The 26,616-nt window shown below is 34.1% G+C and overlaps 1 protein-coding gene across 6 annotated transcripts in view; it reads left to right on the top strand.

The window, feature by feature from the left end:
• The window catches only part of TRAPPC8 (trafficking protein particle complex subunit 8), an 82,912-nt gene that overhangs the window by 12,342 nt on the left and 43,954 nt on the right, over positions 1 to 26,616 (top strand). For 3 of the 6 annotated variants that reach the window (XM_001495283.7, XM_023647612.2, XM_070220858.1), the window contains 9 exons: positions 4,201 to 4,290; positions 5,595 to 5,769; positions 7,831 to 7,984; positions 10,625 to 10,718; positions 11,365 to 11,621; positions 11,965 to 12,080; positions 12,780 to 12,930; positions 17,137 to 17,237; positions 20,239 to 20,344. In XM_001495283.7, coding sequence (XP_001495333.3) covers positions 4,201 to 4,290; positions 5,595 to 5,769; positions 7,831 to 7,984; positions 10,625 to 10,718; positions 11,365 to 11,621; positions 11,965 to 12,080; positions 12,780 to 12,930; positions 17,137 to 17,237; positions 20,239 to 20,344 — 1,244 coding nt within the window. Of the gene's footprint in view, positions 1 to 4,200; positions 4,291 to 5,594; positions 5,770 to 7,830; positions 7,985 to 10,624; positions 10,719 to 11,361; positions 11,622 to 11,964; positions 12,081 to 12,779; positions 12,931 to 17,136; positions 17,238 to 20,238; positions 20,345 to 26,616 lie in introns of all 6 variants that reach the window. The other 3 variants (XM_005612820.4, XM_023647613.2, XM_023647611.2) reach the window with 1 other exon arrangement.

Below are 26,616 nucleotides of genomic sequence, written 5' to 3'. Positions count from 1 at the left end.
GAATACAATTTAAGTTTGCTCTGTTTAAATTCTTACTAAAATTTCTAAAAAGGTTTTTACTATGCCTTTATTCCTAATTCTGTAAATAATTTGTAAAGTGAATTAAAAATACAGTGAAATATTAAGGGTCGGTTAGATTCAGATGGTAAGTGACCATGACTTTTTTCCTGATATACTGAGGGTTAAAAGGAATATAGTTTCAAAAGAGAACAATTTATTTTTTTAAATATCTTCCACTCTGGTGTCTGAGAAATTAAAAAATTGGGAATAAGTAATCATGATTCTCATCTCTTTAGAATACTTTGATTTTTGCTGATTTTTCTGAAAACATTTGATGAGAAATAGTTTCCTGGGCTGGCCCCTGGCCGAGTGGTTAAGTTTGCACGCTCCTCTTCGGTGGCCTGTAGTTTGGGTTGTTCATATCCCAGGTGCAGATATGGCATCAGGCCATGCTGAGGCGGTGTCCCACATAGCACAACCAGAAGGACCTACAACTAGAATATATTTTTGGGGGGCAGAAGAAAAAACAAAAGAAGATTAGCAACAGATGTTAGCTCAGGTGCCAATCTTGAAGAAAAAGAGTTTCCTTAATAATAGTTCTCAAAGGTATTGTTAAAATACAAGGTTAATATTTCTTAGCTCTTAATATTATTTAAGATCTTTTATAATTTGCAAAATGCTCGTATATTTCATATAAGAGTTCTGGTTTTAGTTTGTTGTAGTTTTTGTATTCTAAGATCCTCTAAATTAAACCATATTTTCTGATAATCACAGTGTTTATTGGTAAATATTTTTTACCTTGAGGCTATGCATTTTCTGAATTAAATAATTATACAACATTTAATTATTTAGTTCTTTTCCCTTACTGCAATATTTACATTTTGAAAATATATTAAGTTTTGGTATATCTATTCCTGTTTATCTAAAGTTACATAGTCATAAGTGCCAACATTATGTAGAATTTGTTAGTATTTCTTAGTGCTTTTTTGTTTAGTCTGAATAGTGATTTTCTGGCACTTTCGCCTTTTATGAATGATTAAGAAGGGAAAATATGTGATTTACAGGTGATGTCTATGTTTAGGATATTCAGTCTTTTTAACTTGCAGATTTGGAGTTACTAAATATATTTAGTTTCAATAGGATGAGGATCAGAGTTGCTTGAGGTCTAGCTCACTACTGGCAGCCCTTGTGAGATGTGGATTGGGAACACTAATAACTCTGTGTCCCAAGTTACTGGCACTGAGAAGGAAACAAAGAAGAGACGGGGAAAGAATGCTGCATTTTGTGAGTGTGAGTGGAGGATAGAGCATTATGTCATTTTTCAGCTTTTAGCTGCCTTCCTTACCCTTCGTAACCAAGACAAAGTACATTCTGCCTAGAGAAGCTTTAACTGGTAGGGTAACATGGTTCCAGTTTCAATTCTGAACAGAGAACCTGTAGAGATGGAAAGCGGTATGAGCAAAATACTGATTTCATCCCAAAGTAAGTATGAGGTTTTTTTTTTTTGAGGAAGATTAGCCCTGAGCTTACTACTGCCAATCCTCTTCTTTTTGCTGAGGAAGACTGACCCTGAGCTAACATCAGTGCCCATCTTCCTCTACTTTATATGTGGGATGCCTACCACAGCATGGCTTTTGCCAAGTGGTGCCATGTCCACACCCGGGATCTGAATGGGTGAACCTCGGGCCACCAAAAAGTGGAACATGTGAACTTAACCTCTGTGCCACCAGGCCGGTCCCAGTATAAGAGAATTTTAAGGGGCGAGAGTTGTTAATAAATGTTAAAGTCTTTGTTCACATAAAAAATTTAAAAACTATCACTTTTTCCACTTTCTGCAAAAGTGTCATTTGAAAAAGCAAAAAAGTAGAAGGATGCCCTTGATTTATTGGCATATAAAAAAACTGAAAGAGGAGTTCTTAATTAACCTCTCAAGGAAAACAGGTGGCTGCAGGGAAAACTTACCCTGTCAACCTAAATGTGACCTACCTGAAGGATAAAACCCACTTCTGCCATATAGTATGTTTTTAAATCTTTCCTTGGCTCCTCATATGTATCCTTAGTTCAGTACCCAGGGTCTTCTTGCACCAGTATTTAGAAAGTATTATTTCACTTTAAGAACTTGTACGTGTGTGTACTTGCTTTTTCCTTTTGATTTAATTTTATTTTTAGTTATGCAGACATTTATTTAGTTCCAAAGTCAAAGCTATAGAACAAGGTACATTCACAGAGGTCTAGCTTCTGTCCATTCCCCCTCCCCTTTCACCTCCCTTCTCTCCCTTATATATAATGAAATTTATTAGATTTATCCTTCTATTGTTTCTCTTTGACACCATACACAAATACAGATGTGCCTCTTCATATTTTCTTCCCTTTCTTATACAAAAATGCATACTTTTCTGTTGTTGCCTTTTTTCACTTAACAACAAATCCCGGAGAGCACTTCATAGTAATATATGGAGAGTTCCCCCTTTCTCTTAGAGCTGCATGGTGCAACCATTTAATAGATGTACCATAGTTTATTTAACTAGTCCCCTCCTGATGGACATGTGGGTTTCCTAGTCTTTTATTAAAGATAGTGTTGCAGTGAATAGCTGTTTTGGAAGATCTAATTTATTTATTCAGAACTCTCCAGCCCACCGTGAAACAAACCCCTTTTCATATGTCTACAACTTAGCTGTTATTTGTTAAATTTAAGCAGCATGGAAGCAATGAAGTAAATAGAAAAATAATTAAAGTTGACAAAGTCATTTCCCCATATCTGTGGAGGTTCCTTCCTATTTAACCAAAGTTTTCATTATCTATCTTTTTTTCGTTATCTTTCTTTTCTTGTCATTGTACTAAATGAAAATATACATTAATTTTCTAGGCAGAGACCAATTTTAACTGATTTGGGGGGATATATTTAATGGTTGGTAAGAAAATTGATTTTGTTATTCTAACAGTCTAGTCTGTGTCATTCATCCTTCAATTTTTGCCATTTTTCATAAAGATGATATTTGTGGGAGTGTGTTTCCTATTCTGTAACAATGAATGTGAAATTGTTACGGTGGTATCCCTCGTAAATGATATATGGGTTATTCTCATAAGACATTTGTTGGAATTAAAATTTTTTGTATATATGGCAACAGGTTAGATACACTATTGGTCAAGATGAATAGCTTTTTTTCTTCAACTTTCCCAGTCGTTTAATGTAGTAATATAATGTAAACAGAAAATATATTTGCTCTGTTTTCAGTGATTAAGATGAAAACAAAAAGTACATAAAGTTTCATAATCAGCATAGGTCACTAAGAATGTAGTGTTCTTTTAGTAAAACTGAATTAGGTACTCTGCTTACACCTAGTGAAATGACTAAGTCCAAATAAAAAAAAGTTAGAATAGTTGTAATGTAAAATACTTAGCATGGAGCAAGAGAGATTTGACATTTTAAGAATCACTTTATATACCTGTATACAAGAAGTGAAAATACAGTTCTGTGTATTTGATTATAAGGTAAGTATGCTTTGAAGTTCTATTTAAAGAGGTTTTGTTACTGTCATATTCAAGTAATCAAGTTATGAAGTAGGGTTTGTCAGCCTCAGCACTACTGACATTGAGCCAGATAATTTGTTGTGGGAGGCTGTCTTGTTCTGTTCCTTGTGGGATGTTTTGCATCATTCCTGACATCTTTTCCTAGATGTCAGTAGGACCCTCCTCCCCACCTCTAGTTGTGACAACCCAAAGTATCTCCAGACATTGCCAGCTGTTTCCTGGGGGTCAGAATCACTCTTAGTTGAGAACCACTGTTCTGAAATGATATCATTTATGAAAAGGAGCTAGTTATGACGACATGACTAGTGGCAGGGGCACAAAACTTCAGTTCTAAAATCCTTTCGCTCACGTAATTAATACTTAAAGCATTAATGAGTAAGTTGTGGGATCATTGTGTAGGTTTGAGAATGTCAATTCTATTTTTGCAAATATATATACTCCTGTGTATGAATGTATTCGTATGGCTTTATGTGTCACACGTATCACATATATATATTAAAGCACAGGTGAAACATGCTTGTTACATATCTTTAAGCATGAGTGAAAAATGCTTGTTTGTAGCTAGAAATTATTTTTTAAGACTTTTAGGAATACGGACTTGAAATTTTGTCTGTTGTAAACTGATTCTATTGAGGAATTTTAACTGTTTTTTTATGTTGTTAATTTTAGCTACTACTCCATGGTTTGAGTCCTATAGAGAGACCTTTCTTCAGTCAATGCCAGCATCAGATCATGAATTTCTGAACCACTATTTAGCATGTATCCTTTGACCTTAATGTTCTCTTAAAATCAAATGCTTTGGTAAGGAAAATAAGCCAGACAGAGAAGGACAAACACCTTTTCATTTCACTCATTTGTGGAAGATAAACTTATGGACAAAGAGAAGAGCTTAGTGGTTATCAGGGGTTGGGGAGTGGACACAAGGGGTGAAGGAGCACATTTATATGGAGTCTGATGAATAATATACAACTGAAATTTCACAATGTTGTGAACTATTATGACCACAATGAAAAAAATCAAATGTTTTGGAAATTATTAATCTCAGAAATAGTTATATAAAGGCAAAATTGTTGAGAGGATGTAGAGAATGGAAAAATTATTTTTTATTGTTGCTATTTCAAGTTTTTGTTATTATTTTTGTTAAATGGTGTCTCAGATACAGGACTGATGTAATAAATTAATTTTGATTAGAAAATAAGAATACTGGGGCTGGCCCCATGGCGGAGTGGTTAAGTTCCTGTGCTCAGCTGTGGCGGCCCAGGGTTTTGCTGGTTTGGATCCTGGGCGCAGACGTGGCACCATTTCGTCACACCACACTGAGATGGCGTCCCACATGCCACAACTAGAAGGACCCACAACTAAAATATAATACTGCATACTGGGAGAGTTGGGGGAGAAAAAGCAGAAAGAAAAAAAAACCTTTTAAAAAAAAAGAGAAAATAGGAATACTGAGGGTTTGCTTATTGTTTTTCTTTATCCCCCACCTTAGAGATTTCATGCTTAATAAGTTTTTAAGCCATTTTAGAAAGAGAAAATGTAAACTGTCACTTTTAACTGCTTTTGCTGATTGCAGTCAAAATTGATTGCTTATGCAAAAGCTCATATTTAAAGACAGTTTTCTATCTTTTTAGTAACCTGTTTTATAGCTATTAACCTTCTTTGACAGTTGTGGTTTTTTAGTTTTCTTAATGAGGTTGCAGAGAAAAGTTAAGAGATAAGATAGAGTATGAAACTGCAGTGAGATAGAATGGAGAGGAGCAGTACTCAGCAGAATTGTTCATTATGTTGATAATTGTACAATTTTGGTATTGTCCATTTTTATTTTTATGGATTTCCTTATTGTATATGTAAATGACCTGAAAAACTGTCAGCAAAAAATCTTTAAGATTTAAAACCTTGAATTACTTAGATGTGTTGGAGATAGTATTTTGTGCTTGTGGTGAAAACCTATGCAATCAGATTTTTTTTTAGCTCAGAAAATATCTTCCTAAAGTTTGTTTTAATAGGATAGTATTTATCATTGAGTGATAAGTGGTAATTACCTTAATAATACGGTTTACAAGGTATGTTGGTAGCATCCTCTAGTGAAGCTGAACCTGTGGAACAGTTTTCAAAGTTGTCGCAAGAACAGCATCGAATTCAGCACAACAGTGACTATTCTTACCCCAAGTGGTTTATCCCAAATACACTTAAATATTATGTACTTTTACATGATGTAAGTGCAGGAGATGAACAGAGGTAAGCTTTATTTTAAAATGGTTTCCCATTAAATGATTTAACATTAATTTGGACATGGCTTGTTTAAATTTTAGATATATTTTTCATCCAAGAGTGTAAAAATTTATTAATAAAACGTTTAACTGTATTTTTTATTCCAGTTATATTCAACACCTAAGTCATTTTATATTAGATTTCATATGCTTCCCCAAACTTTCCTTTAAATATATATCTTTATTACTACAATTTTTGTACAAAAGTGCTTACTATTTTACACCTCTAGGCCTTTGCTGTTATTTCTCACTTTATATAAAATTATTTCTCATTTTTTGTCTTTTCTTCTTCCTAGTTTTTCTCTAACTTTTCACTTCCTGGCTGTTGCTCGTAGGCACTTCTTTTTCACTCTTCGCTCTCTTGTCACTTTTTATTTTTAGCCTTGATATTTTTCACATTCTCAGAAAACATCCAAACATTTCTTTATGTTCAACCCTTTAATATTTCTTATTAGTGATTTGCTGTAGACCTCTTATCTTTGGGATAAGTGAATTACTTATATTTAAAAATAGAATAAGTTTTTGAAAAATAAGATAACATTAAAAGCAATTTTATGTTTATGGCTTTGGAGTTTATTTTGAATTTTGCTTCAAGATGTGGATCAAATTAATCTTTTGTTTCAAACTCTTGTTTTGATAATGCTATTTAGGGTGTGCAATTAAGTAATCATTTCTTACTCTTGTTCTGAGCACAGATCATCATTTTTTAATACATTCTCCTCTATAAAACCAAAGAATTATTCTGAGGATTACTAATCTTTAGGATTTTTTGAAATCATAAACAGTCTGCACCCTGTTGGATAAAGTGTACTATATAAATAGAAATAATTTGAACTAGCTATTAAACTTAGTTTCTATCAGTTAAATTTTGTGTATATTTTCCGTATTGAATGGTTGTAACTGGGATATTTAAGTGGTAATTCAAGTATTAGATCAGTGGTTCTTATGTTTAGCAGAAACATTGGTAAAGTGAGCAGTTTAGTTTATTATTCTAGAGTATATATACATATATATATACTTATATCTGTGTTTATACAAATTTATAACTATTTTACATATCCAACCTTAATTTTATAGTGTGTAATATGATTTGTTTGCTAGGCTTGTTAGTTGTGTAATATTTGCATGTACATTTGAATATGATATAAGATTTTCCATGTGTTTTTTGGCACCAGATGGCTGATTGACTAAAAAACTACCTGTTTTTTAAACTGGGTTAGCTTATGTATCAAAATTTCATTTTTCATTAGAATGTTGTCTTATTATTGGAATTAGCTTATCTTCCACCAACTAGCAAGTTGAGTTAACTTAAAGGAAATCAATATGCTTCTTGTTGCATCTGAGATATAGCTCATGGATCTAGCTATTATAAATTTTGCAAGAAAAACGGGTGGATTTTTATGTAATGAATACCTTGGCTGCTTTTCTTGAGTTTTCTCCCTCCTGTTATTCCTTTGAACTGTATTCCTTTGGAGACAGCTAAGGGAACGGTAAACTATGGCAATGAAAGATGTTTTGTAAGTTTTGGGGTGCATTCTGTTTTAGCAGTTAACGTTTTTCGATAAGTGTCTGTTCTCTAAGACAGTATTTCCCAAAGTCGTATTTCCTGAAGACTAGTTCTCATAGTTGAAGGAGTTCCTGATCTCTAAGTTTGAAACAACTCTTTAGAAATTCATAGTGCACGTCAGCGAATGGAAGGCTTCCTGATGGTCTGCCGCAAAGAAACTGTTTGGCTTTGTTTACTGTAGTTCCCCAAACTAGTCTGACCCTCAGAACTTTCTCTTTGAATAACATAGGAGTACCTTCCACATTTTATTCCAGGAAGCATACTTTGGTAACTGCTTTAAGGTGATATCTAAGCTAGCTAAAGTTCAGTTAGGATCACGATCTTTAATTTTTTTATTATTCTCTCTCTAATTTTCTGTTCTGCCTTTTGGGGACTATTTTTGCATTGTTTTTGTGTTATTTTAATATTTATCATTTTCTAAGATCTCCTCATTTATTACAAACTTTTTTCCATTTTTTTTAGAGCTGAGTCAATTTATGAAGAAATGAAACAGAAATATGGAACTCAGGGTTGCTATTTACTTAAAATTAATTCTCGAACATCTAATCGAGCATCAGATGAACAGATACCAGATCCTTGGAGTCAGTATCTCCAGAAAAATAGTATTCAAAACCAGGTATATGTAAAAAAAAAACAATGAAGCAAACCGCAAAAGCTGTGTTTCAGTTTTATGACATAATGGTGTCACTGTAGAATTTTTTATGTCTTGGTTTAACTAGTAAAATTACTAATATTTATTTTGTGGTATCTGGCTAGTTTTGATCCGTCAGGATGTGAGCTCTTAAATCAGTGGTGCAAAAGCTGTTTCTAAGTTAATCCCTTATGTATATTCCTTTCACGTATATAATATCACTGTTAATTATCTTTTTCTTAAAAGATGAAAGAAAAGTAAATTACACAAGAAGAATTGAATTAGATTGGGTAGACATGTAGAGAATAGGACTTTTGACTTGTATATTTGTTATGAATGCTTACAGTCAATTCTTTATTATCCACATGCTCTGGGGTTGCCTTCCTTCATTTTCACCATGCTGTTCTTATGGCCACCTTTTGGAGCTCATACTTTTTAGGTGGGTGGGCTTTTTTCCCTAACTTTCCTCTGATTTCTTTTCCTTCTGAATTTTGAGGAAGTAGTATTTCTTCCTAATCTACTCTTTTCTTAATCTGGAATTCTAGACGACTGTTAATTGTTGTCTGTTGGCCGAAGTGGGTGAATGTAAGGTTTCACACTGTCAAATTTTTAAGATAGAATTGTATGTGACTTGGTAGTACCTGAATGCCAAGTTCCTATGCTTAGTTCAGATAATTAAGAGTTGACTGTTTCTTGTTTAGAAGGAGGACTTCTTTTTTTTTGGAGAGTTTAGTTAGTCTATTTTTTTTTTTTTTTTATTAATGTTATGATAGATTACAACCTTGTGAGATTTCAGTTGTACTTTTTTGTTAGTCATGTTGTGGGTACACCACTTCCCCCTCCGTACCCTCCCCCCACCCCCCCTTTTCCCTGGTAACCACCGATCAGATCTTAGAAGGAGGACTTCTTAAGTAAATAGAAAATTTATTTATATTTTGTACAATTAAACTACATTATGTACTCTTTATGTGATTTTTAAAAAAAATGTCAATTATAATAAAGTTTATGTAATATTTGATATTCTAATATAAATATTGTTTAATAATTTAGTTGCTTTATTTCTGTCATATATGGAATTTTTATCCAGATACAGTGGTATACTGATATTTTACTCATTTTAATACTGTCCAGATACAGTGGTATACTGATATTTTACTCATTTTAATACTGAGATAATTGCTGACCTTTTTAAAGATAATGCTAGAGAAAAGTGTCTGAGAAAAAAAGAACCAGCTGGATGTGAAGGAACTTTATTTTTTAAAATGGTCTTTCAGAGTCACACTTAGAATAGGAATGGTATTGATGTATTCAGTTTAGAGTCCAGCCATCTAAGGTTGGGAAGGGCCACGTAAGTCAGATTGTCCAGTTTGAGGACTTTTAACAGAAGACAGAGGTATCAGAAATTCTATAGCTTAGAATCCTGGAAACCTAGGATTGGAGGATAGGTTAAAGGTTATCAAATTAAGCCTCTCTTTTAATGGTTTAATTTCCTTTAAACCTCTGAATGACCTCATCTAGTGACAGTGCTCACTATTTTCTCAGGTGACCCATTCCATGTCTGAACAACCCAAGTTGATCAGTCCTGTGGGGATCATATCAGTTTTCCATTTAAGATAGCTTTCAAAATACAGAAGGTTAGCTCCCGTGTCCCCTTTGATGTTTTTCCAGGCTAAATATACTCAGTTTTTCCAATTTTTTCTTTTCTTTTTTTTTTTTGGGGGGGGGGAAGATTAGCCCTGAGCTAACTACTGCCAATCCTCCTCTTTTTGCTGAGGAAGACTGGCCTCTAAGCTAACATCCTTGCCCATCTTCCTCTATTTTATATGTGGGACGCCTACCACAGCATGGGTTTTTGCCAAGTGGTGCCATGTCTGCACCTCGGATCCGAACCAGCGAACCCCGGGCCACTGAGAAGTGGAATGTGTGCACTTAACCGCTGCGCCACCAGGCTGGTCCCATCAACTTTTCCTTAAATGGTGGTTTCAGACTGTTTCTTGTCCTGATTGCTTTCCTCTTATTAAGTTCTAGTTTATGTATTTCTCTCAAAGTATGGCTCTCCAAATAATACCTCATGTTTACCGATATTAGTCTGAGTATTTTTATTTTAAGTTTTTCTTGTTGGCTGAGAAACCAGTACTTTTGTACAAATAAACATTGCATTGGATATTTTTCCAAAACACTTTTATGTATTCAGAATGACTCCAGCCTATTAACACTGTGTCCATGACCCAGGAGATTCCATACCATCCCTCGTTTTCCCCTGCTTGAGTCTAATAGTCCATCTCTCTTGCTATTATTCCTTTCTTAGGTGCATATACAAGTATTCACATAGACATATACAGATCACATATAAACAGATAAACTGTAAAAGAGATCATTTGAATTCAGAAGAATTAGGATAGTAGATTGAATGTGAAAGGGGATTTAAGAATATAATAGGTGTGGATTGGAGTGATAGAAAAGGTACATGGAAGAATTTAAGAATTTGGAGAAATGGGAGAGAGGAGTCGTAGCAAATAAATGAGGCTTACAGTTAGCAGAGCAACCATAGTTGTTGATGGATTTGGTGGTGTCTTAAACATGATTAAATATAACTGTTAATGCTCTTTTATTTTATTTTGATAGGAATCATATGAAGATGGCCATTGTACGATAACTTCAAATAAGAATTCTGATAGTAACTTGCTTTCATTGGATGGATTAGATAACGAAGTCAAAGGTCTTGATATATTTTCTCTAAGTTTCTCTTTTGATTGGAAATGTGCACTGTTGTGAAAGCATGCTAATCTTTATAGATAAAAGATGGGGGAAATTTTCATAATGAAAAAAGATAGTGGGCAGGTTAGCTTTTCCTCTGAAGATTTTATTTGAGTCATTTGAGTCTGATGTTTTTTGACATTTAAAAATTTATGAGTAATAAATCAGATTTCCTTAAATTTTTGTGGAAAGCAAGGGAAGATATGATGTGCCACATTAATTATTCCCCAAATTCACATGCTTTTGAGAGCTTTATTTCTGTATTTTAAATTATAGTTTTGGTAGTGATAGCTCTAAAATTTTTTTGTTGTAATTTTTCTTGTTGCTTAGTTGTGCTATTTAAAAGTAATTCTTTATATTATTTTAACACTGTATTTTTCTTCATTTGTTTACATGAATTTATAAATTTCTGTTATGTGTAACAAGTATTAACCCAAGCCCTGTGATTTTCGGGGGGAAGCTGTTAGTGTTATTATATCTTATACTTCTAGGATACACAGAAAGTTAAAGGTTCCAATATTTCTTCCCTTTTTCTTTAGCAGTATGGTAGTAATATCACAATTTTCTGTTGCATTCTGAGAGTAAAAGAAAGATCTGTTTTTCAGTAGATGGCTTACCAAATAACTTTAGAGCTCACCCACTTCAATTGGACCCATCCGGTGACCCTTCTAACAGCATTGATGGCCCAGATCATGTAAAATCTGCTTCATCGTTACATGAAACAAAGAAAGCAAATACTGGAATTATTCATGGTGCATGTTTAACCCTTACTGATCATGATAGAATTCGACAGTTTATACAAGAGTTCACATTTCGAGGCCTTTTACCACATATAGAGAAAACAATTCGGCAATTAAATGATCAGGTAAGATTTAATCTTTTGGATTACTATTTTTAAAATTTCAATAAATAGTAAACTTGAGAGTATAGTAGTATAAGTTATTTAAAGTATTTGGAGTTTTTCTTTTTATAATAGACCAATATTAGGATTTATTGACACTACTCTCAGTGATGAAATTCTGCTAAATGCTAGAAGAGGCTTATATTTTCACTAGAGATTTTGTCAGTGTATTGGACAGTTTTCTTTAAATCAATGTTGTTAACATGAACATTTGCTCACTCTTAAAGCTTTTTAGCTGTTTAGAATTTTTTTTATGTAAGAAAAAAATATTCTCATATTTGTCCACATATTTAATCTTTTTTCGTAGCTAATATCAAGAAAAGGTTTGAGTCGATCTCTATTTTCTGCAACTAAAAAATGGTTTAGTGGCAGTAAAGTTCCAGAAAAGAGCATTAATGAGCTGAAAAATACATCTGGATTGTTGTGAGTAAAATATTTTCGTTTTTTTTTTCTGTGTTTAACTCTGATTAGTGTTTGACCCTATGATGTTCTGCAGAAAATGACTATTTCTTTAGTTTCTTAATTTTATATTGGTCAAAACTCAGGTAGATAAAAACAATGACTGTAAGCAAATTATATTAAATTAAAAAACCCTGTAAGTAATTGGATATCTAAAAATGAGCAAGATAAGTGGGAAAATCACTTTACTTTGAGTCTGTTTGTCAAAAGATAAGAGTTAGATTAAGTATTTGTTAATAACTCTTCTCCATTAAAATAGTGTGGTCTAGTGATTCTAAGACATGGCATATGTTTAGAAAATTTTGTTTAATATAAAATCCTATTTTAAGGGAAAATAAAATTCATTTTGGATTTTTTTTTCCTGGTTGTATATAAAAGTGAGTCACCTGGAATTAACTATTTCCTTCATAATTTGACCATGGAGAAAATGCTTGCCTACTGTTGAGAAGTTCTCAGTACAGGGCTATAAATTATGTAAATAAGATGTAACTGTTCCCAGATATCTTTGAGAAATGATACTCTCTCCTTGGAGGTAGAATTCTTGTAAAACAGGATCAGTTTTCCTCATGTTCTGGACAGCCGAACAGCTTGTTAGACATTTCATAATATTTAATGGTTTAGGGGTTATAAGTTATAAATTACTTCCTTATTTTGTATTTACAGGTATCCACCAGAGGCACCAGAGCTTCAAATCAGGAAAATGGCTGACTTATGTTTTTTGGTGCAGCATTATGATTTGGCTTACAGTTGCTATCATACTGCAAAGAAAGATTTTCTTAATGATCAAGCAATGCTTTATGCAGCTGGTGCCTTGGTTGGTATTCTACATTATTATAATTTCTTATTTTTGCTACTGTAAATGATTTAGAAATGTCTGTTTATGAAATGGTGAACAAAATACTTAGGGATAAAGTGGTACTCAAATACCATACAATGCTTTATAGGTTTTGAATTAGTTTATGTTGAGCTGATGGATTTTTCTTAAACTAGTGCATTCAAACATGGTCATGTATGAGGGTTGATTTCTTAGTTTTGATTAGTACCTTCTAATTTCTGTGTCCATTTTCAAAATTTAATTTGAATTTCACTCTTTATTATATTCACAGTATAAAGTTTTTTTCTTTAGAAGATGCTTTTAGACCTCTTGAAAAATGATTTTAGGTTGCTTGAAATGTTTCTTCTGTTGGAAGACTGTCTGTTGGTTAAGAAGATGTACTTTGGTGTGAGACAGACTGTCGTCTTCAGCAAGTTATTGAACATCTCTAGTCCTCAGTTTTCTTATCTGTAAAATGTGAATCCTAATGGCAGTAGGATTGTATAAGGTATAGGCATTTAAAGTGCCTAGCACACTGCCTTGTATATGTATGTACGCTATCGGTAGGCATTGGCTATGTTAGTTTTTGTAATTAATAGGTAAACCTAGGTGTTTCAGAAGGATTTTCTGTACTTTACTGCCTTATAACCTTTTAATGTGTTTGAAAAGTTGTCATAAATATATTTGTAATGTGCTGTCTCTACTTAGAAGAGAGTAAAACTAGCACTGTTACTTTCTTCTTAGTCCTTTTAAAAACATGTATGCATATAAACAAGTGTAAAGAATAAAATATATAAGAACTCTAGATACTTTATTGCTAATTATCATGTAGACACTTGTTTAAACTCATCTGTTTTCATTTATTTTAATAGTGTGTATATATAAAACTAAAATAGTTAACTTAAAAATGTAAAGCTAAAATAGGAAAATTATATTACTGTTCCTTTTTATTTCTATAATATTTTTAATGAAAAAAGTCAGCTAACTTTTAAAAAACTTTGTTCAGGAACTGAAAATATGTTATCTTCATGAGTAGAAGTGTTTGAAAAATTATATGAATTGTCCTTGGCTAGACATTCTCTGGTCTTTTATTATAGTCATCTAATATAAGTTAATGTGAAACTACAAGTGCTTAATGTTATTTCATTAATACCTTATAACATAGGTATAAATTTATAATTATAAAATTATACATAGGGGCTGGCCCCGTGGCCAGGTGGTTAAGTTCACGTGTTATGCTTCAGCTGCCCAGGATTTTGCCAGTTCGGATCCCTGGTGCGGATATGGCACCGCTCATTGGGCCATGCTGAGGTGGCGTCCCACATAGCACAACCAGAGGCACTCACAACTAGAATATACAACTGTGTACTGGGGGGCTTTGGGGAGAAGAAGAAGAAGAAAAAAAAAAGATTGACGACAGTTGTTAGCTTAGGTGCCAGTCTTTAAAAAAAAAAAAAAAATTACACAGTGTGCCTGCAAATTGAAAATTTGCAAATAGGTGAAATCTTATAAATGTATAGCAAAGCATTTCTGATTTTATGTTACTTAAGCTTTTTCATTTTTATATACAGTCTGATAAATACTGCATTTAAACCATTTAGGTGGAGGCATTAGTAGCAGCTATATGAGAGAAAGTAGTTTAGCACTGAGAAGAAGGGCTTATCTACTATAACATAATATATGCATACCTGAAAATCCTTGTAGTCTATAAAAGCAGCCCTAAAAATGATAGGCATTGGAGAAAAATAGAGTTGGGATAGTCCTCTTAAAACCTATGTATCTTTGTAACCAGAGCATAAAAGTTTCTGTACCTTGGGAGATGATCTGTATAGTCTAGTGAGGCAGCTCAGCATGACTAGTATTTACCTCAAGGAATAAAAAAATACATAAAGCCAGTATGTAAATACTGGCTGGGGATAGGCATGGGCAGGAGGAGCTCTTAACGAGTGGAGTTACCATGGAGGTGAGTGTGGAAGGAAGTGCAACCTGCCTTGAGCCAAGAGCTGTGCAAGGCTGGAGGTGCACTTCTCTGGAGAGAGAGTCTACACACACCAAAGTGTAGGCATTCATTTTTTATTTTCTTAACATACAGGTGAAAAAAGTTCCTGCTTGTACAACAGCTGACTAAGCTCAGGGCTTTTTCCTTTCCTGCTGAAGGTTATAATTCTGTTTCTGCTATTTTTGATGCCCTTGCCTAAGAAAAATTGTTTATAAATGAATACAGATTTATTTGTACTGATACCACTTTCCTATGTACCATTCACATATTAGCTAATTAATACGGTCAAAATGTGTTGTAGAACAGACTATATTGTCTGCCTTTTTAGATGAAAATTATAGAAGATATTTAGTTCTGATAACTAGAAAGTTAAAATATATGTCATAGAAAAACCAGTAATAGGGACTTTTGGAGAAATACAAATTTTTTTGTAGTTTAATTTGCTCTGGTGGTCTAGCGGTTAAGATTTGGTGCTCTCACTGCTGCAGCTGCAGCTGGGGTTCGTTTCCCAGTCAGGGAACCACACCACCTGTCTGTCACTTGTCATACTGTGGTGAGTGTATGTTGCTATAATGCTGAAAGCTATGCCACTAGTATTTCAGATACTAGCAGGGTCACCCATCGTGGACAGGTTTCAGTGGAACTTCCATTGTCTGATAGAGTGCCGGAAGATGAGAGGATGGCACAAAAAGACTAAGAAGGATTCCTCTCTGCCGTACACAAGGTTGCTAGGAGTTGTAATAGACTCAACAGCACACTAACTGAAGATTAGGTAGATTACTCCAGTTCTTAATGAAAATCTTCGTAAAATGTAGTAATCCATTGTAGATTGTAAGAAATGATTTAATGATTACCGAAGATTGTGCAGTCACTTGGGGTGATCATTCTGAACGTTCTTACTGTATCTGTAGAAATTGTCAATTTATGTGTATATTGATATTTCTTGTAGAGTTAAATTGGAAAATAACTTGGAATTTGGGGCATATTTTTCTTACAGGATTTTTTCCTAGTTCACTTTTATTGATTGTATATACATTTAGTAAATATAATGTATTTTTTGTACAATATTATTCAGTAATTCAATGTACATTAGATACTTTTTGTACAATATAGAACCTATATATATTCATTATGTGTATTACTTAAAATATGAATAGTTAAGAATACATGATGTTTCAGAGCTGTAGAATATTTCATTACGTGAATATGATGTATTTTCATTCAGTTTATTCAATAAATTTTGGAGCAGACACTGTGCTGAGTACTCAGGATGCAGAAGTATTCTGAAACATATGGTTTATATTATCATGGAACTTTTAGTCTGTCAGGTAGTATCCCAGTTTTTACATAATTAGAATTATTTCTGTATTTTTTTTTTCTATTTTAAAAAATGTTGCAGAGAAATATGTTTATTCGTCCTGAAAGTGGATTGGCGTTAACAATTCCCCCACCCCCATTTATGAAAGTTTCAACTATTTCTAGTTAAATTTTTATTAAAACTTTGTCTAAGTGAGACTACAAGTATGGATATAATAGGATATTTTACTAAGAAGCCAAAACCTGTATTTTCATCTTCATTTCTAAATCCTTTAACACCATTGTATATTATTTGAATTATTAACAATAGAATGGGTTTTAAAATGAAATTAGAAGGCCTAGAAAATTGACTGTAATATAGATCTAAGAAATGGTCTTTGTGCCCTCTGTATGATATAGGATATAAACTGTAGAGTGTGTAAATAGCTGAAAATATTTATACTGCAAGCTGTTGTGACCTTTGTTTTCAAATTTGGAAGCCAATAAATTGGAAAGAGATGTACTTTATTTTGTCTCTCTCTGTATGATCCTATCATTGTTTTATTCTCTACTCATTGAGGAATATGGAAGAACAGGGAGGAGATGGTAGCAGAAATCTTAAGCCAGGCTCACTTGGTAGTTATATACTGTAACTGAAAGTGTTTACTAGGTCTTCTTGAAAATCTCATTTAAATATTGAATGATGGACTTTGGAATTTAACTAGAGAATTTTAAAACTAAAAGCCTGTAAATGTATGTTTCAAGTCCACATTAGGCTATACATGCATTTTTATACATGTGCTTATATAAAATACCCCAGCAAACTTCATTCCAGTTTTTAGGCTTCTGAGTGCTAAACTACAAGAATATTTCTCCTTTTGAAATCGTATAAATAATGTCTTTTCCTCTAGGAAATGGCAGCAGTATCAGCTTTTCTTCAGCCAGGAGCACCTAGGCCGTATCCTGCACATTACATGGATACAGCAATCCAGACATACAGGGATATCTGCAAGTAGGTGACTAGAATATTTATGTCCTGTCCATTTAGAGGTACTTTTGACATTCATATTGTTATTAGATTAAATGGTTCTATGTTTTTCATACTTTAGATAAGCTCGCAAATCAAGTTAATATAGTCAGAGACAAGGTGAGGTGATCTTACAAAATTAGTCTTTTTATGTCCTCCTTTCCTTTCCTATTGTGTTTGGGTTTGTGGTTAGGAATTTGTTTTAGGTAAGGTTGAGGTTATATGTTATATTGAGGGTGGTTTTTATTTTGGGGCCATCTCTAACCTTAACTACTGTTAAGCCAAGAGTTAGTAATTTTGAACTTTCCTTGTGAAATAGGCAAAACACAAGGGGCTAAATCGTAGTCCAGGGAAGCAAAGGAGAAGTCTTTTGTACACACAGTGAGTTCTGGTGGAACTCCTGGGAGTTAGAACTCAGCACCTGTGAGGAGACTGTGGTCTGGTCCAGAAGCGGTCCAAGCAGGCGTCATGGAGTGTTTGAGGACAGACCTTGAAAGAAAGGTGGCTGGAATTTCATAGCTGTGAAAATGTTTCGGGAATGATGATTTGGCAGGAATAATATTTTGGATGTAGCATTACTGGTGAAAGGGAATAGAGTCCTGGCTAGGTTAGAGGGTTTATGTATATGGAAAGGTGTTTTGAGAAAAATCAGTGTGGGGAACCTAACTCTCACTACTGTATTTTTAATTTGTGGTTAAGATTTATGTAGTGGTAAATGGGGAGTTACTGAATATTTGAGTAGAGCCTTGACGTAATGAAAGTTACTTTTCAGAAAGATTAATCTGACTTTTCTGTGTAGAATGGATGGGTTGGAAGACAGATATACAGGCAATTTGTCTCATAGTATTCTTGAAGTAGAAATAGCAGTCGTAGCAATGTGTTTACAACACAACACTGATGTTAATAATTAACATTTATTGAGTGCTCAGCATTTACGACTGTGCGAAAGTATTTCACAAACTCACTTAATCTTTACCATAGGCCTATGAAATGGTGGATACTATTATTATCCCCATTTTACAGATGAGGAGATGGAAACTTCAGAGTTTAACTTGCCCAAAGGCATGCAGCTAATAAATGGGGGAGCCAGTGTCAAATCCTACCTCTTCTACTTTATATAATCTACTTGAGAATGTATTTGGAGATTCTGGCAGGAGATAACAGCCTCCTGTGAAAGAGGAACCCTTGAAGGATTCTGAAAAGGAGAGATTTGAAAGCTGGAAAAACTATAAAAACTATGTGCGTGGGGTATCAAGGAAGCCAGAGTAGTAAAGGAGTTTTAAGAAGTTTGAGCATTCTGTCTTTGAGAAGATTTTCCTTGTTTTCATGAAACTCAAAGAGTTTTGGGAGAGATGCACATAGAATGATGCAAAAGAAAAGGGATGACACCTAGTGACCCAGGTAGCCAAATAAGCCTTGGCAATCCGTCTTTGTCCTCCTGTCCAAAACAGACTATGTGCTTTTTCTAAATACACACTTACTGTCATGCATTTACCTTATAATCTTCATTCTAAGTTGGTAAGATGTACCATCAATTTAATAGATATTTTGGGATAAAGTAGAAACATTACTTATCCATATCAATTTTAAGAAGCTCCCTGATCTCAGAAGTACTAAAATATAAATAAATTTTCTTAAAATACAGGAAATAAATATTACTTTTGCAATGCCCTCTTAGAATGCCAGGCTCCACTTTTTAACTGAGGGGATCCTATTTATCCTTAAAAGATTTTGTTAAATTTCTTTTCTTTTATGAATCTATCCCTTCCCTCCTGTCTCTCCCCAGATCATAGTGAAGGTCAGTCATACCCTGGTCATTTTCTGTTTCATATCAGTTTCTCCTTTTAGGTAGGGATTGTGTCATAGAAATACTTGGATCCTTAGCACTTCACTGCCTGGCACAAATGAGTTTTTTAAATGTTGCTTGAATAAACAAGTTAATAACATCCTGGGCTTGGTAGCCTTGTGATTTAATGACTGACCCATGGGGAAATAGGTAAGGAATCAAACATAAATAAGTAAAACAATAGTGTTAAGATTTAAGAGAGTTTATAAAGTTTACTAAAGAAAACTTTAAGAACTGAGTATATGTGAGTAGGTTCTGGCAACTAGGAGTTAATCTTTTGTGTTCATCAGACATTCTTAGAAATTCGTAAATACTAACCCTCTAAGAACAATCGTAACTTATAGAAAGTTTATGGCAGATTACTGCAATAATTTTTGAAAGTAGTAAATTGTATTTTAAAAATAGCACTGTTTAGAATGGCCTTCAAGTTAGTAGTCTTTTGTTGTAATTTTAAAATCAAGTGGTATTTTTTTGATATAAGGATACACGGTAAAAAGAAAAACTTGGCTGCTATTTCCCAAAAAGGATTCCAGCTTGTAATTTCACAGTAAGAATGTTTTCATTTATTTTTATTATTTTTAAGAATGAATAATTCAATTCTAGATTATTGATGGTAGTAGTCTACAAAGAAAAATCAACTAATTGTGTGTTTTTACAAAGAGGATTTTGCTCAGGAATGAATCCGGCAATACTGGCCCCATGCCATATCCGGCTGAAACACCTCAGTGATAGTACCAGAGGGAAAACACCCAAATAGTTCTAAAAGTAGCCAGTATGAAACACAGAGTTTGTAGTGAGGAAGGAGAAAGAAATATGGGTGAAATGTTTATATCCCTTCCTGTTGAAAGCAAGTTTTATTTGTTAACTAGCTGCTGGTTTAGAGATACCAGTTAGGTTCTAGCTTTTTACATACAGGAAATGTAACTTTGCTTTGTATTCTTACTGCAAAATTATGATAAAAGTTTTGATGAGTTATGAGAATTCTTTGGAGTTTTTTTATTTAACCTTTTATTAAGTGGAAAATAAGGACATGGATTTCTTTTTACTCGAAAACTAGAATTGGAAACTTTGGTTGAATGCATGGTTACTATGACGTACTAAGATATTATTGTAGTGCTAATTACACTCTTTTTTCTTTAGGAATATGGTATTGGCTGAAAGATGTGTATTGCTTAGTGCTGAAATATTAAAAAGCCAAGGCAAATACTCAGAGGCTGCAGCTCTCCTAATACGGTTGACCAGTGAGGTACTGAAACTGTGTAGTATTTGCCTTAACTAGTATTGTTTCATAATTTTTTAAGAATTTCTTTTTTCTTGAGTGTTCAAAACATAAAATTAGAGGAGAATTTCCCTTTGGAAATTTATAACATGGCTATTTTAGTAATTTGTTGAATTAATTTTAAATGCAGTATTTTATAAACTGAATTTATTTTATTTACAGATTTTAAGCCTATATTATTATTAACCACAAACATGTATTGTGCATCTTCTGTGAATTAGGTTTTGACTTAAGCATAACAATATTTAAAGCAACATGCATGTGCATCATTCCTTATATAAAATTGATACTTAAAGAGTAATCACTCAGGAAGTTTTAATCTTATTTTCACTAGTTTGAACTTATTAAAAAAATCATCTTAAGCATTTAAAAAATCTGTATTATGAATATTTCAAAAGGGAGAAAAAGTAATTCACTTATAGTTGCCCTTGAAGGTTTACAACAGACATTATTAAGTTGCATTGACTCAGACTTGTAAAGAATGGTAGTAATTTTGTAAGTATGGTTAAAGACAAATTTTTTTAGATGAATGCTCAAGAACAAAAGAACAAAATCAAACGTCTCCTTTGTTTGCCCCTTAAATGTTACTGTACCCTAAGGTTTTAATGCTTTGGTCACTGTACTTTTTTACTGTACACATTATTTTGGGTCATCTGTTCACAGTCATGATTTTCACTCTCAAATTGTCTCCAGCCTTAACTTCTCCTGAGCTTTAGGTTTGTATAGCCAACTGTCTTAGATTTATCTACTTCGGTGTTTCCAGTGCACCTTTAATCCACATATCAATAGCTAACTTACATGGGGGCTGGCTGCGTGGCCTGCTAGTTAAGTTTGCTTGCTGCACTTGGGCAGCCTGGGGTTTTGCCCATTCAGATCCCGGGCATGGACCCAGCACTGCTCATCAAGCCATGCTGAGGCGGCATCCCACATAGAGCCAGAAGGACCTACAATTAGAGTATACAACCATGTACTGGGGGCCTTTGGGGAGAAAGAAAGAAAAAAACAAGTAACAAACTTTCTTACATTATGAGATCTGAATGTGATCTTAAATTATGTTGTAATCAGCTAGCTGCTCATTTGCTCAAGGCAGAAACTGCTTGAGATGCTCCCATATTTTCCTATCCGGTCAGTAACACAAGTAGGGGGATTTTTTTTAACTTCTTAAACAGTTTTCTTTTTATATCTCCAACTTTTTACTTATCTCTCTCTTTTTTTTTTTAAACCCCTCCTTCTGTCCTGCTTCACGTTTTTCATGTTCTTTTCCTGGACTGTGGCCCTTTTTCCTCTTTCTTCAGTTAATTTACTGATCCTGGTGTCAGTCATATCCTTCAGGTAGTCATCTGCAGTACCCTAGGTTGTCCTAAGTGTCTCTGTCCTGCCCTCTCTTATATGCTGTAAGACGTGACAAGTCTTAACAAGCCTAATGCTAGGCTTGGCACATGGTATATGATTTATAAATGTTTTTTGATCTGAACCATTGATTATTCTAAAAAGGCTTCTGTAGGAGATAGTTAACTAAGCTAAGGGATGGTTTGAAAAATGTTTTATAATGCATACTGCCTCGACACTGACCAGTATGAGCAATTGCCAGACATAAACTATTTGGTATAGATGAATATAGGCTCCTGAGTATGTTGATGTTCTGTATTATAATAAATAATCTTAACTTGGGTTTGAATATATTGCTCTGTTTTTCCACCTAGAGATTATCAGTGAATATAAAAGGAATTTATGGTTTAGGAGCTTGAATAGAATTTCTTTAGAGCAAATTCTTCTGTCTGCATTGTAACCTTGTTATTTTCTGTCATTGTTCTCTTTCATTACAACTCTTTGTTTTCACTTTTTTCCCCCCGAACCTGGATGATTTATTTTATCATGAAATTCTAGGAAACTTATTATCGTTTGTTGCTTTGGGGTGAGACGGCAGGGGCTAGTGGTGGTACATTTCCCAAGAAATGGCCTTTTCTGCTGTACCTTTCAGATATTTCTTTGAGATAACGTGAAAGCTAAGACTACTAGGCATAATGTGTATAAATCTATGTTAAATTTTAACGAATGATTATATTTATGTATTTTGTTAACTAGAAAGGCTGTGTAATATTGTGAAAAATGCACTCATCTTGAGGATAGGGAACTGAGTTACATACTGTTGGCATTCATGAATTGTTTTTCCTAGGTTTTCCTGTCTCATAGCAAAAGACACCTGTGAGGCCTGAGGAAATAGAGTTGTGCTTTGACTTTATTTTTTGGACTGCAAGTTTATGAGCGAGTGGATCTTATTCTTGTGTTAGCCCCTGGGGTTCTCAACATGACAGAGCAAACCTAGCTTAACGATAAAACATGCCACATTGGGGGCTTGCCCCATGGCTGAGTGGTTAAGTTCGCACACTCCGCTCAGGCGGCCCAGTGTTTCGTTGGTTTGAATCCTGGGTGCGGACATGGCACTGCTCATCAAACCATGCTGAGGCAGCGTCCCACATGCCACAACTAGAAGGACCCACAACGAAGAATATACAACTATGTACTGGGGGGCTTTGGGGAGAAAAAGGGAAAAAATAAAATCTTAAAAAAAAAAAAAAAACGTGCCACATTTCCCACCACATTATAGTATGTTTGCCTTTGGTGCTTAAGACATGATGCTTTTCCTGTACCTGTGTCTGTGTTTCTGTGTTGGACATTTATTCTCGTCTTGTAGCCCATTTTGTCTGTTACTGCATTTCAATACAATAAATCAGTTTCTCAAGGATAGTAATAGTAGCAGTTTTTGTACGTTTCTCCAGCTTGGGAGGAACTGTTTCTGTGGTAAATTGATCAGCTGATAGCACCTTTCCTGTTAACTTCACAATTATGCAAAGAAAAACTCTTGGAGCTGTCCTTGAGCTTTGATTCAGTTAAGCTTGTGCAACTGTGTTTTTATGGGAGTGTTTATTGAAGCCCTTTCTTCAGATGATTTTTTCCCCCTATTTTTATCCTCATATTTTAAGTTAATGTTGCCTTTTCAGCTTTTGTTAAAATTATATCTTGGTTGTGGGCAAAGTTCATAGGCTAGAGTTCTTGTTGAAGTGGTATCACAGGTTTTTTTCCTTAGTTCCATACAGAGCATATATAATAGGCTTATCGTATCATAGATATGAACTACCACTAAAATAAAATTTTATTCTTCAACTCATTCAAAGCCTCTGCTTTCTGGATAAAACTATCACTTTGTGAAATTCTTTCATTTTTCTTCCATCAACACTGATGGGAGTTGTCAGTCTTCTTTTCAGGGCCATTTTTTTGTTTCAAAGCAATGCTTTTTCTACTTTAGGTGTCACTATAAGAGACAGGGACTAATGAAGAGCAAAGTTGCAGTGAGATATGAATGTAGGGTGTTCAGCTCTGCAAATTGATGCTTTCTCAAACAGCTGGATGCAAGAGTCGAATTTTGCTTCAGCTAAATTAATATATGCCATGGACTTCCAGATCTCTCCTGAATTATTCAGTCCTTGAGTGTTAACTTTGAGAATGCTGAGGGTTTGCTCTGCTGCTTCTCAGCTGGATTGTACATTAGAATCATTTATGCACCATCAAAGATATCCAGGCTATATTCCTTATCTTAATAAGAATGTCCTGGATTGGGGCTGGCCCAGTGGCATATTGGTTAAGTTCGTGTGCTCCACTTTGGTGACGTGGAGTTCACGGGTTCAGATCCCGGGCGTGGACCTTTGCACTGCTTATCAAGATATGCTCTGGTGGCATCCCACGTACAAAATATAGGAAGATTGGCACAGATATTACCTCAGTGACAATCTTCCTCAAGCAAAAAGAGGAGGATTGGCAACAGATGTTAGCCCAGGGCCAATCTTCCTCACCAAAAAAAAAAAAGAGAGAGAGAGGGAGAGAGAATGTCCAGGATTGATGCCTGTCCAAGTGTTGCAGTTTAATGACGTTTCATAGGTAATTAAAGAAATAAATATGTTTTTATACTGTATATATGTGCATGTGTGTGCTAGCAATAAACTTAAGAAATTTATAGGACTTAAAGAAAAAAACTGAAACTCTATTGAGAAGCCCAAATAAAATTCCAAAATAGAAGTAATTATAATTACCTGCTCTTGATATTGAAATGTATCATAAGGCTACAGAAATTAAAACTGTTTACGGTGATAAGAATAGACAGACTAGTGAAATAGAATGAGAATTTAACTACTACATATGATTAGATGTCCTTTAAAATTCATGGGGAGTGTTACGTTATTTGCTGAATGATATGTGACATCTAACTAGTTGTTTGGGGTTGGATTCCTTATCTTATTCATTACATGATAATATAATTATAGCTTGATTAAGTTATAATATGAAAAAACAAACCCCAAAAAACCTAGAAGAAATGTAGGGTTTTTTAAAATCTAGGAATGATAACATCCTTTTTTAGTTTGATGCAATATCTTGAAGCCATAAGGGCTAAGATGGTATGCTTGAGGACTAAAGAATAAACTCTTTCATGTCAAAAACTGGGAAATACTATTTGCAAATGTATGACAAAGGCCTAATATTGATTAAGTGTACAAAGGGCTCTTACAAACCAGATAATCACAAAAACCCATTCACAAAAGGATATAAACAGGCAATTCACAGAAAAAGTACAAAGACCCTTAAACGTATGAAAGTTTAACAGCCTTACTATTAAGGAAATGTATGTTGAGGAACAAAATGTCATTTTTTTTTCATTAAAGAGGTAAAAATTCTTGAAAATGATTTTTGGCTGAGTAAAGTGGAAAACATCCACTTTCATTCCCTGTTGATGACAATTTGTATTGCTACTACTTTTTTTGTAGTAGTTTGGCTATATTGATTAGAATTTGAAGTATATGCATAGCTTTCATTAACTCTGGAAGTAGAAGTGATTCTACTTCCAGAAATGTGTCTAATATAAATCTTTGTATAATTACTCAAAATGTTTTTACAAAGGTGTTTATTGAAACTTTTTTTGTAGTCACAAAAGTATGAAGCAGAATTAATCAATTGGAGACTCTTAATAAATTATATTAAGAATACACTGTAGCTTCAAAAGAAATGAGAGATGTAGATGCCTTGGAAAGATGTCCATGATATTAAGTTAAAAAAGCAAGGTAAAGAATGCTCTATATGATACAATTTGTGTATGAAAAAGTATGTGTATTTTTTAAAAATGTATTTAGTATATAAGCACAAATATGACATATATATAAAATATGGAGAGACAGAAATGACACACACTAATACTAAGCTTGTAACAATAGTTACTTCTTGCAAATCATATGAGACATGGAATGAGAAAGAAAGATGTTCAGTTTTTTTGTGTGAGGAAGATTGGCCCTGAGCTAACATCTGTTGCCAGTGTACCTCTTTTTGCTTGAGGAAGATTGGTTTTTTTTTTTTTTTTTGAGGAAAATTAGCCCTGAGCTAACTACTGCAAGTCCTCCTCTTTTTTGCTGAGGAAGCCTGGCCCTGAGCTAACATTCGTGCCCGTCTTCCTCTACTTTATATGTGGGAGGCCTACCACAGCATGGCTTTTACCAAGCGGTGCCATGTCCGCACCCAGGATCCGAACTGGCAAACCCCGGGCGGCCAAGAAGTGGAACATGTGAACTTAACAGCTGCGCCACCGGGCCGGCCCCTCCTGAGGAAGATTGTTGGTGAGCTAACATCTGTGCTAGTCTTCCTCTATTTTTTGTGGGATGCAGCCACAGTGTGGCTTGACAAGTAATGTGTAGGTCTGTGCCTGGGATCCGAACCTGTGAACCCCACGCTGCCGAAGTGGAGTGTGTGAACTTTACTATGCCACCCGGCTGGCGCCGGATGTTCACTTTTTTCCTTCAAGCATTTATTCTTGAAAAAGAAAAGAATCTATATTAGTAATTTTTTAAAAACAAAACATTTTCTATAAAATAAAAAATAAGCTCCCTAACTCTCCCAAGTAATTCTTATACAAACCCTTGGTTAAGAACCACTTGCCAATTATATGTTCCTGATTTTTCCACTAACCAGCTTTTGGATCTTACTAGGAAAATCATTTGATCATTTAGTTTTTGTCATGAGGGGGTTGAAATAGGTAATAATACCTGCCATTTACTGAATGCTTTCTAGATTGTTTCGTCAGATCCTTTTCCGCTCTAATAGAATTTTATGATTGCTGTAGAGATAGTTATAATAATCAGTGGTCTATGAACGGTTTTTGATGTAACTATAATTTGTTGAAATTATTGCATTTAAAGTCA

Source organism: Equus caballus, chromosome 8 (genome assembly GCF_041296265.1).
Source record: "Equus caballus isolate H_3958 breed thoroughbred chromosome 8, TB-T2T, whole genome shotgun sequence".
Lineage (NCBI taxonomy): Eukaryota > Metazoa > Chordata > Mammalia > Perissodactyla > Equidae > Equus > Equus caballus.
The sequence above is the reverse complement of the archived record's forward strand: the minus strand, read 5'-3'. Positions and strand labels throughout refer to the sequence as shown.